The following is a 15,395-nucleotide window of genomic DNA, read 5'->3' on the forward strand; positions in this document are numbered from 1 at the left end:
AAAGAATCAACATGCCCTATCTTTACGCGTCGGCTGCGGCGTCCGTGGTTCAAGACACCCTCCTACTTAGGCCTATACATTCGGGCCCAATCAGAAGCTGGATGACGTGACGGGATGCCGATGCAGTGCATCGGCATCCTGTTGCGGCTAGCCACGCAGAAAAAACACATGGCAGAAAAGGTTTCCGCTGTGTGAACTTACCCTACGGGCACGGGACCGTGTATTTTAGTCCTGATTTTGACGCGGGAAGCCGCGTCAGAATAGGACCAAAATGTGCCTGCTGCGACTGTTGCGGTTTGACAGTCGCGGCTTCCCACTCCGGAGTAGGCCCAAATGAATGAGCCCAGTCAAGAGGGTGCTGCCGCGAGGTGGACGCCAGGGCTGAATCAACCACGGAATCCGCCTGAAGAAAGGGCAGCTTCTTTTTTCCGTGAGCAGGAGCATACCGCTCACAGAAAAAAAGGAAGCTAGCGGTCTACATACTGTAGACCTCTATTGTGAGAGGGCGGATTCAGAGGTGGATTCGGCATCAAAATCCGCCCCTTCTTGCCCTGTGTGAACAAGCCCTTAGGCTCTTCAGTTACTTAGAAAGCTTGTTGTCTTGTCACATATTTAACCTGTGTGTACTTTTGTCTTCCTTGTTTCGGTCTTACCAGAAAACTGACTCACCTGCAGATCTTCCAGACACAGGTGTAATTATACGATACTGACCATCTAGTTAAGGTACTTGGACACATAAGATCTAAGACTTCTATGTAAGGAGGTCATCCAGGTCTCCCTTAACACATGATAATGCAACATGTCTTTATTTTGAGAGGAGATGCTCCACCAACAGTGTTGTCAGGCCGGGGTGTATTTCCGTCTTCCCACTGAGAGTATATGCACGTTCAGTGAAACCAAGCACGTATGCCTGGAGGAATAGCTGTTAGCTGGAGAAATGTTCAGATGACAGATATGGAAGGTGTATGATGACCACCATGGGGTACAGCAGTAGCATTCACTACAAGTCCTGAACCCTGAGGAGGCCTAAAGGTCCCCCTGCCACATCAAATATACCACTATCCTAAAGTAGAGATGAGCGAGTAGTATTCGGTTGAATACCTCGCTCCCATAGGAATTCGTGTAAGCGGCCGAACACCAGGGGTTAAGTGCAGTGAATATTTGATGCGCTTAACCCCTTGGTGTTCGGCCGCTTACACGCATTCCTATGGGAGCGAGGTATTCGAACGAATACTACTCGCTCATCTTATATTGGGGTGCAAAAAGCTTCACGCCACGCCTTTGATGACCACCTTTAGATATGCCCTAAAAGGGAGGTGCCTGGTTATGTATTGGTTTCTTTCCTGAGGTAATTTTGGGGGGAATGTTTTGAAGGTGGTCACTGGGCAAACTTTATTTGGTCAATGGCTGTTTAACAAGTCTGATATCATAGAGGTCAAAGGGAAGATTTGATAATTATGATTGGTTGTTGGGTCTATACAGAAATTGACCCTGTGCCTGGTTCAAAGCAAGTCTACTGTGGCATTAAATATGGGTGCAGTTCTGGTGTCTGGGTCGGGCGCTGGGGTCTTGGTCAGACTCCAGGGTTGTTATCAATGAAGCTGCCTGCCCAACCCCCCTGGTGTATGTGTCGTGGCTTTATTAGAGGGGGATAAGACATCTGATACTTCAGCTATGGCAAAATTCACACTTGCGCAGGGCTCTCTGTTGGCGACCCGATCAATGGAGAGCCTAGTCACTAAACCAGCGGACCCCCGCAGATCCCATAGACTATTATGTGGTCCGCCGGGTGGACTTCAGGTTTCCGCCATTTTTATACTGAAACCGGTCTTTTCTCTCTGACGATTTTCAGTGGAATCTCTCTTAAGGAGACTCTGACGCAAATGTGAACCTAGCCTAAGCTATATGGGTACTATTCCGTTATCGGGCCAGCAGCAGCGCAGTTCAGCAGCAGCTTTCGGGACAGCAGTTCAGCAGCGGGAATTACAATGACATCCGAGGACTGCTGGCCCGATGCTTGTGCCCAGTAACCAGTACATCGATGACCCCCCTCCCCCATCCTTCTCCTCCTGCCAGTGCTGCCCCCCAGCTCTCCTTACATCTTCCCCGTACCCTCTCCCCGCCACACGACTAGGCCTCACCTCAGCGCTAGTACCGAGACCGAAAGGAAAGACACCGGGGCTCAATCCAGGCCCTGACAAGAAACACGCCGACTATAGGAACGGTGAGCTACAGCGAGCCGGAGGGACAAACTTTCTGCAGCGTCCGGCGGCTATCTAGTAGCATTCATTGCTCAAGATTTACGGTGAGGCCTATTACAGGGAGAGGGTACGGGGCAGATGTAAGAAGAGCTGGGGGGCAGCACTGGAAGGAAGAGGAGGATGAGGGCATCGATCGATGTACTGCCTACTACACACAAGCACGGCCTCTATCATCGGGCCAGCATCGGCTTAGTCATGTGGCGGGGAGAGGGTACGGGGTAGATGTAAGGAGAGCTGGGGGGCAGCACTGGAAGGAGGAGGAGATGGAGGGGGGGTCATTGATGTACTGGCTACTGGGCACAAGCATCGGGCCAGCAGTCCTCGGATGTCATTGTAATTCCCGCTGCTGAACTGAACTGCTGTCCCGAAAGCTGGTGCTGAAATGCGCTGCTGCTGGCCCGATAACGGAATAGTACCGCTATATGTTTAGGGAACAAGGGTGAAGGGAAAATAACAGCCCACTTGCAAAATAAACACTGAATGTTTTTCACTCATTCACTGAAAAGGAAGACGAGGATGCACGGATAACAAGTTTCTTCGGCCAAGAAACACAAATGGTATGAGGATGAAGTTGTAAAAATCCAGCATTCAGCGTCTTAAGAAAACTTAATATTTTTAGTTTAGTTAACTTTTATTAAGACGCTGAATGCTGGATTTTTACAACTTCCTCATACCAAAGCTATATGTTACCTTTATTCCAATGGTTATTTTTACCTTTAATAAAAACTGTGGCCAAATTTTATTTACCACCAAATAAGTGTCACGTCGGTTATTTCATACTGTATGTATATTCATTGTTATGTAGTTATCACATATCATGTAATCCTATTTGTTTTAACCTTGACATAAAATAGATAGATAGATAGATAGATAGATAGATAGATAGATAGATAGATAGATAGGAGATAGATGATAGATAGATAGATAGATAGATAGATAGATAGATAGATAGATAGATAGGAGATAGATGATAGATAGATAGATAGATAGATAGATAGATAGATAGATAGATAGATAGATAGTGTTAAAGGGTTTTGGGGGGATTTATTATCAGAGGGGTTTTGTGCAATCACTGTTCGAAGCATATGCAGTCATATGGTGTCGTGTTCATTGGTCAAAAACCCGGTTTGAAGTTCAGTCCCATTCAAGAAATGGGGCTGAGTGGCAATACCAAGCACAACCACTATACACTGTACAGCGCTGTACTGAGTAGTGAGTAAGTATTGAACAGCCTAAAGCAGTGGTCTCCAACCTTTTTTGCACCAGGGACTGGCTTCAAGCAAGACCATTTTTCCCTGGCCCGAAAGGGCGGGGTGGTGTGGTGTGGGGCAGGGGCAGGGCTTTGGTCATATGAGGGTGGGGGTTATAGGTAGGCTCCACCATGTGGACAGGAAGGCTCTCTTCTGGGATGTTCTGTGGGGCAGGTGGGCGTGACATGAGCATCTGAGCGGGCATGATGAATTGCTGGATACTTCACGCTAGGCCACGTTGCTATGCTAACGTGTAAACTATCATGTAGCGCGACATCCTTAGCAACTACAGGACCCTGCGCTACCCGATAGTTTACATCTTACCATAGCAACGTGGCCTAGCACAAAGTATCCAGCTAAGACTGAACCCAGCGTGCAGGCCCCTGGACTAGCCAAAAAAAAAAACTGTTCCACGGACTGGTGGATGGGGACCACTGGCCTAAAGCACTCGTCTGAATACTTATCTAAACACTGCTGATTGGTAGGGGTGATGGGTGCCAGACCCCTCTGATGTGTTATTGGTGACCTATCCTAAGTATAACAGTAGCATTCCGTTCTAATATACTCTCTGTTACAGTGCACTACAGTGCATGTAGTACCATGGTACGGTAATACCTGCTACACCTGTAGGTAGATACATACATACAGCTATGTTACACGCATTTATGTATTTCCTCCATTAAGGCCAAATTATTCCTCATATTTACCGTACTTTATAGCTCCTTACCAAGAACTAAGACACCTGGCATTTTAACTACAGTCATTACCCACAGCAGACTGATACTAGTGGTGATGCCAGGCTAATATATGTTACTATATACTGGGCAGAAGTAATATCCAGCAGAACAAGAGCAGCCACAGGGGTAGCCTGACAGTCTGTGATTTCTATTAAATACATTTTATTATAATATTATAACGGAATCAAGTCAAGAAAAACAGGCAAAGATATTAAAAGCTCCACACAGGTGGACATGTATGGCACTGTTTTTGTAAGGAAATAGTTGACATTTTCTTATTCTGGATGACCCCATTTAGGGCGCTGAGAAAGGTCCTCAATGTTCCAGATTGTTCATCTGCATAATGTGAAATAGATTAATATCTCAGCAACGGAGACACGAATTATCATGCAGAAAAAGATGCTACAATCAGGTGAGCCTGGCCTGTGTAACTTTATTGTTGGTTTAATATGGTTCGCCCCATTGACAGACTCCCCTTAAAGCATAAGTACATTTTTATTTATTTTTCATACATGAATATTTCAGGTGAAAGGAACAAACTTCAATAAAGAAAAGTGCCTGTGTCTGTAAGTATTTCTCCTTCCTATACTTCTTATTTGATATATCTGATATATTCATTTCTGTCCATACTCCTACACTAACAGTCTCAGGTTGCAATGGGCTTTACAGAGAGGGGAAGAGGGAGGAAGAGAAGGAGAAAGACAGAGATATGTCTACAGCAATAAATTGGTTCTATCTGTCAGGAGAAGGCTAGATAGTAGAGATGAGCGAACACTATTCGGAACAGCCGTTCCAAATAGCACGCTCCCATTGAAATGAATGGAAGCGGCCAGTCACCGCTTCCATGACTGCCGGCGGCCGGTTGCTTAACCACCCGTCCATTCATTTCTATGGGAGCGTGCTATTCGGAACGACTGTTTCGAATAGTGTTCGCTCATCTCTACTAGATAGTAATTCCTGATAACTCAGCTGTGTTATGAAAAAGAATGTTCCCTATTAGAGATGAGCGAACACTGTTCGGATCAGCCGATCCGAACAGCACGCTCCCATAGAAATGAATGGAAGCACCTGTGACGCCGGCCGGTCGCCGGCAAAGTCAGCGTCACAGGTGCTTCCATTCATTTCTATGGGAGCGTGCTGTTCGGATCGGCTGATCCGAACAGTGTTCGCTCATCTCTAGTCCCTATATATTGCCGATGTCTCTCTGTTTGGGGAACTCTCCTTGTCCCCCCCCCCCCCCCCATAGAGTTCTTACATAAAACATAATACAAAGTTTATCTTCACCAGTTCTATGGATTTATGGGAAAATAAATTAGTTAAGCTTTTTAAAATAGTGCATAGGTCCATCAGCAAAGTAATCTTAGTTCAGCAGGGGTCAGGCCAATAAATGTGGCTGTATATGGACCACATTTCCAAGCCTATACATGGTCATATGAGCGCAGCTTGGTACTGAGTCCCCAGTAGGTTTGGTTTGAAAACTACATAAAAATACCTGAACAAAACCTGCACCTGTAAAACCACCCTTAGGCTGAGTTCACACATAGTTTTTGGTCACAATTTTGAGGCCAGATTCACCTCAAAATCCTGATCAAAACGACGGCTCCCATTGAAATCAGTCAGTTCTTTTTCCGGGAGCCGTTTGTTCCGGCTCCTGGAAAAAAGAAGCGGCATGTTCATTCATTCGTGAGGCAAATCCGCCTGAAGACACTCCCAACTAGGCCCCTTCATTGGTGGAGTGGAGAGCACGACTGGATGCCGCTGCACTGTAGAAAACAGATCAACTTTTCCTATTGTTCAACTTTTTGCTCCGAGTTTGTAAAAAATGGATTACACCCATAGACTTTCATGGGTGTGATGACAAACGACCATGCTCCAATTTTTTCACTAACCGTAGGTCTGAATAAGTACATTGAAATGGATACGTATGTCATCAACGAAAAAGCACGGACGTCATCCAAACGTGAAATGTGGTCTAGTGAAAAAGGCCTTATGAAGGGTATGGTCCAAACGCTCAGGACCTTCCGACCCAGATATAGGAGCTGTTGTTCAGAGCAGAGAATGGCCAGGTTCTTACTAAACCTAAGAAGAGGTAAGTCTTTTGGTCTCCAGCTGACTAATGTCACCGTAATAACGCAGCGTATAGTGTTATAGTTATTGTTTTGTATTGTATTGATCTTTTTGGCTATGAGCAAGCTACTTGTCAGTACAAGCAATATTTTGCAAGAACACGAGTACACATGAAAGTGCATTTATTCCAGATTTATATACTTCCTTGTTCCTTACAATGGAGGAGGAAGACTGACAGCCATTGTTGGCGCTTCCAGTAAGGAGCACGGCCAGGTCTAGTCACTGCAGCCTCTCACATGTCCAGGTGAGTCAGGGCGGAAGCAGCTGTGTAGTCAAGGTGTGCAGGGCAGGGCTAAAGCTGGGATTCCAGTTTGACAACTTTCAATGCTCTTCTGCTTCTTTTTCATAAAATAGATATGCAGATAAGGAAGGGAAACAAGGAAACTGGCATGCTGAGCTAGATAAGCGTGAGACGGGACTTTGAAGCCATCACAAGGTACATTGTCCTGAAAGTTTTGGAATCAGTGGAGAGGTTGACGTCCTAAGATCTTCTTGTATCACCATGGTAAGTGTGCGGCAGCTTCACTCATCAGATTGTGTTTAAAGCCCGTGTAATTCATTCCAGGTAGAGACAGACTTGAGTTTCTTATGTTCTGGATTTTAAGGCTCATTCACACTGGCAAGATACGGATCACAATGGATTGTTCTGCTTTTGTATTGTATCAGTTTCTGTTCTGAGTTTATGTTTCTTTTTTGTCTTGTTACAAATGTAGCTAATTTTGTAGCTCTTATTATAATGTTGGTATATGGAGGAGAAAAACTAGACAAATACACGTGAACCATGTTACATGGAAAATGCTTTTTGAAATTCAACCCTAGAAAGGTACCTATACGTATCCATTGAAATTTTTGTTTTGCGTGTATAAGGTACTTATACGTATCCAGTGTATGGATGTAAAAAAACAAACAAACTAAAACTGAATTGTGAATAGACTCATTAAAACTTATTGTTTTCTCAAGAAAAGAAATGAATACGTATCTATATTACACAAGTGTGAATGAGCTCTTAGGTGGATATTTCGAGGGATTATCAATACAGCTACGAAAATGAATTGGTTCATTACTCTGGTCGCAATAGTTTGGATATTGTTCTCATTTGATTTGGTTGAGTCTGGGACTGTGATTTCATTTGTGGCAATAAATTTATCATGTGCGTGCTCTATGTTCAGCATCGAGAAACTGTGGACTAAACTATACTATGTAAGGCTGCTTTCACACGGAGTTAACACTCCGCTCATTCTGACACGTAAACACGCTCAGAGTGAGCGGAGTCGAACAGAATCCCATTGACTTCAATGGGTTCTGTCTTACGTGCTACCAATTGAAGTCAATGGGAGGCTTTTTTACCTATTGCTTTCACGTACGCGTGTATCAATAGGTAAAAAGCCTCCCATTGATTTCAATGGGTAGCGCTTGTATTCCGGCACCTATTCAAGTCAATGGGATCTGTTTTTTACACCGCTCACTCTGAATGAGTTTTACGTTCAGAATGAGCAAGCGTGAACTCCTTGTGCATGCTTCCTTACACCAGGATACAACAAGATACTGTACAAATATGGTACAACTGCCATTGTCTGCCCTCATAAAGGAGACAATCTAGGTGGATTCAGACATACTACACAATAGACATCAATGACATTAGCATACAATACTAGGACAGACATCCTGTTTTACAGGTGCCGCCCGATGAACCCTGTGGTGTGAATGAGCCTTTAGGCTGAGACCTCATGTTGCGGAAAAACTGATTTTTTTGGTTCAGTTTTTTGAGTCAAAGTCAACAGTGACTTAGGCTAAGGCCCCACGTAGCGGGCCACAGCAAAAAAGCATTGCAGGAAAAACCATGGCAACACTTCGCAATTTTTCCCCAGGGGTTTCCACTGAAAGTTTGCAGAGGTTTCCTCTGTGGACTTTCTGCTTCAATTATAACAATAGAGAAATCACCGGCTTTTCCGTAGATATAATCGACATGCTGCTATTTCCAAAACTGCAATGGTTTTGGAAATTGCTGCGTGTATTTTCCCGTAGTGTGCGGATGGGATTCGCTACAATCCCATCCACCATACAGTGACTGTAAAATGTCACGTAAACCTAGATGGAGGGGGCTCTGTCTGTGTTCGTTACTCTGCCAATGTTAATGTCCTATGCCGAATGACAGCAATGACAATTAACAATGGTAATGTGAGCCCATCCTAAGGCCATACACTGCGAGTTTGCAACTGACCTGGCCGCAGCCATGGCAGCTTAAAGTGCAACATGCCGCAGTATCCTGGATAACCGCAGTGACATAGCAGCAGATGAATACAGTGAATGCTAAAAGCAGTATCTTTTAGATCACATGAGATACATTTCCTATGAGTCCACATACTGTGTATAGTGTTGTGATTATGTTTTGCTGTTATGATGGTTCTGTGAACCTGATGGTAACTGCTTTCTTATCTGTCATCTGCGTCACTGAGAGCTATTTTGATACTGATGTACTGAAAATTATTAGCAAACAATGGTGATCTCATTGTGAGCTGCTGCTCTGATATACCAGATGTCCTGTACAAGCTGTATACTATGCTGCTCCGATATACCAGATGTCCTGTACAAGCTGTATACTATGCTGCTCCGATACACAAGATGTCCTGTACAAGCTGTATACCATGCTGCTCCGATATAACAGATGTACCTGTACAAGCTGTATACTATGCTGCTCCGATATACAAGATGTCCTGTACAAGCTGTATACTATGCTGCTCCGATATACCAGATGTCCTGTACAAGCTGTATACTATGCTGCTCCGATATACAAGATGTCCTGTACAAGCTGTATACTATGCTGCTCTGTGTGCTCTTTGCACGCTTACTTCACGGTATTTGGAACTACCATAGAAGTGAATGGTGAGAGCCATGCATGTGCGGCAACTTCTCAATTTATAATGGGTGTGTCACCAGGCAGGACGGGGGTTTAGGGTAAGTTCACACAGGGTTTTTTGGTGCAGTGTACCGGCATCCAGTCGTGCACTCCGCTCCAGATTAGGCCCAAATCAATGGGCCTAGTTGGGAGGGAGTGTCTTCAGGCGGATGTCGCGAGGCGAATGCGCCTGAAAGAATGAGCATGTGGCTTCTTTTTTTCGGGAGCCGGAACAAACGGCTCCCGGAAAAAATACCTGACTGACTCCCATTGATTTCAATGGCAGCTGTCTATTTGGTCAGGATTTTGAGGCGGATACGGCCTCAAAATCCTGACCAAAAACCCCTGTGTGAACTTACCCTTAGGGATATTTCCAATTCTGGAAATAGATACCATATATCCACCATTTAAGGCATATCTTATGGATATTGGAGAAATGTGTGAGCCTAACGCCTCATGCACGCAACTGCAATTGCGGATGTAAGTACTGACCCCTACATTTCAATAGGACTATACACAGAGCCGTAGTTTTGTAGATGCCGTAGTTTTGTAGGAAACCACTGCCAACTTTCTGTCTAAAACGGGAAGAACCGCGATGTGTTGCCGCTGCGTTTTTTTCCCACAGCGTTTTTTTTTTGCTGCGGGACACCATGTGGGGCCTTAGCCTTAAGCTACATGTAGCAGAAACACAGCTGAAAAAAAACGTGAAAAAAACACCAAAAAAAACACTTGTTTTTCACTGCTTTTCCATTGCAGTATGTGTAAAAGAAAAGCTGTATAGCAACCAATCACAGTGCAGCTTTCATTTCACAAGAGCAAAATACAACATGAAAGCTGTGCTGTGATTGGTTGCTTTGGGCAACAAAGACCATTTTATTTTGCACATACATTTGAAATGTGTTTCCAACAGAATGCCGTGATAGGTTAATGTGGTCATGTGACGTAAATGACAGGTTACCCAACCCAACAATGTAAATACTAGCTGCTTACGTGGGAGCAAATGGCCGTGACAACATTCTCAAATTGCAGAGTAACTGTGGATTAGACTTGTCCTAATGCAGCCGCAGCGGAGGGCTGACCGAGACGCACTAAATGCATATGTAAAGAAAAATGCTACACTTGTCATTATCCTATAAAGAATCCTGATACATAAACCTGCATATATTTGTTAGGAAACACTTTTGATATGGATCTGCAGAAAAGATGGCCAAATGTCCCCAAGACGGTGGTATAATATTTTAGGTGAAGCCTGTTACTGAGGCATCAGGCTACTCCTCTGCTTCTTGGAAACCGTATTATATAGAGGCCAAAAGCACAGCCCACCTATACCTGCAAAGATTGGTTACTGGGAGACCCCCCTTTAGTAGATTGAAGGACCTCCTTTGGCCTTTAGAATGGTAGCAATTCATCATGGCGTCCACAGTTATCAGAGGACACATGGTGTGCCAGTTAAACCTATTGCATCACCTCACCAGTCTGAACTAGTAACGCCAGACAGGAAAGATTCATCATGGTTTGTGCTGCTTGCGCCAAATTCTACCCCTCCCTTCAGCATGTGCAAGAGTGATCTGGATTCATCTGATCAGGTCATGTTTCTCCTCTGCCCAGTGACACAATTTTTGAGCTTTTCTCTTTGTCTTCCTCTAGTAGACCATGGTCCTCAGATTGGTCATTTGTAGAGATGAGCGAGTACTGTTCGGATCAGCCGATCCGAACAGCACGCTCACATAGAAATGAATGGACGTAGCCGCACGCGGGGGGGGGTTAAGTGGCCGGCCGCCGTCAAAGCGGAAGTACCAGGTGCATCCATTCATTTCTATGGAGCGTGCTGTTCGGATCAGCTGATCCGAACAGTACTCGCTCATCTCTATTCATTTGCTGTTATAGTCCACCATGCTACGGAACGAGTTGTGCTTTCAGGCAGTTATCTGTATCACCAGCGTTGTTCTTGGCTGCAATTTGCTAGTCTTTGCTTTGACTTTTCATCAGAATGATTCCTGACATCCTTCTTTGGCTTATTTCATCAATGAAGTGTTTACATCCCCGGCACCGCCACTGACTTTTTTTTTGATCATACCATTCTCTGTGTACCCTCCATACAAGAAAATAGTTGGAGTTTTGGAAATCCTGTTCCCAGCTAGTCTAGTGTTAAGGGACATGCCTAGTTGACACCACTTGAGTGACCCATTATGTAGTAGATTTACACTGAAAATGATCCATGCCACTTGATTTTATGCTGCATTCTGGGGAAATGGATCCAATGTCCAAAGAAGGATAAGGGTCTCTAATAAAAGTGGCGTTCATGGTATTTTTTAGACGTTGGGTTTATTGGGGTGTACCAAGTTAACCTATGGAATGAAGGGTTGTAGGTTGGACTTGATGGACTGATGTCTTCATCCAACCTCATCTACTATGTACAAGTGCACCCCAGAAATTAGCTGTAATTCCCAATTTATTGATGTGGCCGGCCGGGCTGTACTGTGTCGGGCTCCTAACAAAGGGAAAATCTGACCAGTCTAGTATGACTGTACATTGTATTTGGTCCAAAATATACTGAGCAAGTTTGCAATTACAGTGTGTCCATGTTCTAATTATTTCATGTGGATGTTTCAGACCACAATGTTTGGGGCTAGTGTGGGTAAACATTACCTGCTGTACTTCTGGTTCTCAGTCATCTGGCTACTGACTTTGTTTTAGCCAAGAAAAACAGTAAGACGCCCTATCAACATTTCCGTATGAATGGAAGCTAAACTAACCAGTCTAAGCTATAATCACCATGACAATGCTGACTCTCAGACATGTTTGTATACCTGCGGATTGCAGATAAATATCATTGTACGTCTAGTTTCACATAGGACTGACTAAAAGGTCACAGACTGGTCATGAACATGTGATGGTGGTTAGCTGAAAGCCCATTTGGCCAACAGCTACTGCATATCGCCCAGCTCCACCATGTACCTGGATACTAGGTTTAAGAAGACATGCATATGTTCTCTTATGTGCTAAGAAAGGGGAGAAGGCTGATCTATCTGAGTACAAAAGGATTGGGCATGTTGAAATCTACCTACCTGATCCTTCTGTCCCCCAACATCTGCCACTGGGAAAGAGTAGGATGGACCCCATACACACTAGTTGCTCAGCGGGTCCCAGTGCAATTGGCCAACAACCATCTCTTGTGTATGGCTGGCTTTAGACAATATTGTGTGATATATTTTAATTTTTTTTCCTGATTTGTGCCATTCACACCACTTTCATAGATGGCGGTGACCTAGATGTATTATCATTTTGATAGTTTTCAGTGTGCGGGTGCATTGGGTTTATGAAGAGGTGTGGTCTCCTCGTAAATCTACCAGTGCAGTGGATATGAAGTCAGGCATTGAATACAAAATCTCCCCTATCTAGTTTTGCATCCAAATGAAACTTGCACATTACCGTCTTGGGGTTTGAGGACTGAGAATGTTTCTCATGGATCAATATTGTTGGTCATTACTTATGACAGTAGGGTGGGAAAACATTGGGGAGGAATTTATTATGAGGGAAATTTTCAAAGTCAGTTTTGTTGGAGTCCACGTCTGTATTTTGCACCACATTTATCAAATGCTGCATGATGTTTGATACGTTTGCCGCATCTATGTCTAAAACTTCTGTCCTGAAATGTTACTTTCTATGACACTCCCTTAATCGAGCAAAACTGAGACCATTTTTGAGTCTATGTAAAAAGTGGCAGTACATAAATCTGAAGTACAGATCGCTAAACTAGCCAAACACGTCCAACTGTTCAGTGGGGTCAAACTTTTGGGACCCCTCCTGATTAGGAGAAAAAAAACCCATGCCCCCATTTTTAGAATGCAACATTCTTGAGCATGTGCACTGTTACTCCATTCATTTCTATGGAACTCCCTAAGGCTGCGGTCACACTCGGTCCCCCATTCCACTCAAAATACGCGGAGAGAAAGGTCAAGCAGGATTTCTCTCTGCCAATTTGGGTGGAAACTCGGTGGCCCCCATTATAGTCTATGATTTTTTTGAGCAGATGGGGGCCCGAAAAATGGAAACCCTAAGCGAAACCCACAAAACTAGTGTGAAACTAGCAAGAGAGATTCTCAGTACAGACTTAGGGCCCCTTCACATGGCATAAGCGCTCGGCTCATTCCGAGCCGTACACGCGAGCGCTTCTAAACACTTCCCATTTACTTCAATGGGAGCGCTCGTAAAGCCGGAAGGGGCCAGTTATCTCCAGGAGTCTAAAATTCTTATTAATGTTAGAATTCTGTTTTTCTGATTCTCCAAATCTCCTGTTTCCACACAAACATCCAGCTAAATGCTCAAATTCTCCATCACTATATTGGGATTATACAGCCACCATTAAACTCAATAAGACGTTGTAAATCAGTAGCTCCCCTAGTGGCAAGAAATATTTTCTCCGAAAAGATTGAGGGTTATGCCATTGAATACAAGACACGGATTGGAATCTTGTATATTTTTGTTCTTTTTATTTCGTATTTTGTTTTTATGCTTTCAACATCTTATTTTTGTCAGCGATGGAGGGAAAGGCATCCATTACTCATTCTCCCCAGGCATAATTATTATTCCTAAATCATAATGATGTCAACACTTTCCATCTACAAAGATTAACAACCAGTCATGAGCAATTTGCATGAATTAGAAATAATCAGATTTCATTTGCACGTTTACAACTCTTTGATGTCAAAGAAAATTCATTCTAGTCTCATTTCCTATAAGTTTTGCTGTCTGGAAATTATCATCTTTCATAGATTCCCAACATGTGGTATTATCTGCCTTCCATGACTGAAGATTGTGACTATACCATGTCTCCTGTCCCAAGGAAGTCTGTTCTTATGATGCGCACACACCTTTAATTGCTGTCACCAGATGCTCATTCAGCTGATAGCTATGCCGCCCAATTCCCCCGCACACATGCATGCGCCTGTGACTAAATGATGCGTATGTCCAGCCTTCTGAAAAAGATGCAAACTGCAGATGAAGTATGAGGCTAAAGATATGACTGATATGGCTTTTACTCTACTGTAAACTGCCAGTGATATGGTTTAGAATAGATCCTAGTCCCAAATTCTAGTAATCCTCTGTCGACCTTGGTGCCACTAGTCCACAGTTATTTGCCGCTGTCAACAGCTGTGGACCATATGCCGGGGACCTTCCCCTGGATCAACACTGTAGGGGATTGTAGTGTTATAGGTTGGACTTGATGGACTGATGTCTTCATCCAACCTCATCTACTATATAACTATGTAACATGAGGCTCCTGAGCCACCATTTGGGGAGCATTGCTCCATGTCCTGTGCTGCAAGGCTTGTTACATTGTTGGACTTCGATTTATAGGATAGCTACCTCACAATAAGTAACACTAGAGAGACATTCTCCCTCCCATTGGAGAACTTTTTTTTGCATACTTTGTTCCTAGGAAGCTTTCCCTGGCCTGTAAGGAACAATTAAGACAGGCATGTGTGACAACATTTCCAAGACGACCCTGGCTCACCTGAACCAAACCCTCTACATCACAGCGAAGCCTGACCATAGGTCTAGTGTCCTGTGCTCAAATAACGCTCTTAGTAATGGACAGCAGGCCCATATTTCGGCTGGAGCTTACACATGCAAAGCCATCCACAACCTGTCCCCTCCATATACAGTATCTCTGACCTAATCTCCCACTACCTCCGGTCCTCCATAGACCTCCTACTCTGCTCTCCTCTTATCTACTCTTCAAACAACCATCTCCAAGATTTCTCCCATGCATCCCTCATACTCTGGAACTCCTTGCCAAGACACATAAGACTGACCCCCACAATCACAGGCTTCAAGAAGGCCCTGAAGACTCACCTATTCAGGAAGGCCTACAACCTCCAATAACACTATCACTGCACTGCCATCTGTACAGTCTCCACCTCACCTTTTGTCTCTATCCCTCTTCCCCCATAGATTGTAAGCCCTCACGGGCAGGGCCCTCTACCCCACTGTGCCAGTCAGTCATTGTTAGTATTATATTTATTCTGTATATTTTGTGTACTGTATCTAAACCCTCCAATGTAAAGCACCATGGAATTAATATAATAATGTACAGCACCATGGAATTAATATAATAATG

The 15,395-nt window shown here is 44.1% G+C and overlaps 1 protein-coding gene across 1 annotated transcript in view; it reads left to right on the forward strand.

Annotated features, from left to right (window-relative positions):
- The first annotated feature begins 6,750 nt into the window (after positions 1–6,750).
- Positions 6,751–15,395, forward strand: part of LOC142209477 (transmembrane protease serine 4-like) — a 31,736-nt gene continuing 23,091 nt past the window's right edge. Inside the window, exon 1 of the mRNA XM_075278470.1 lies at positions 6,751–6,880. Within this exon, the coding sequence (XP_075134571.1) occupies positions 6,878–6,880 (3 nt within the window). The 5' untranslated portion in view covers positions 6,751–6,877. The remainder of the gene's footprint in view (positions 6,881–15,395) is intronic.

This window comes from Leptodactylus fuscus, chromosome 6 (genome assembly GCF_031893055.1).
Source record: "Leptodactylus fuscus isolate aLepFus1 chromosome 6, aLepFus1.hap2, whole genome shotgun sequence".
Lineage (NCBI taxonomy): Eukaryota > Metazoa > Chordata > Amphibia > Anura > Leptodactylidae > Leptodactylus > Leptodactylus fuscus.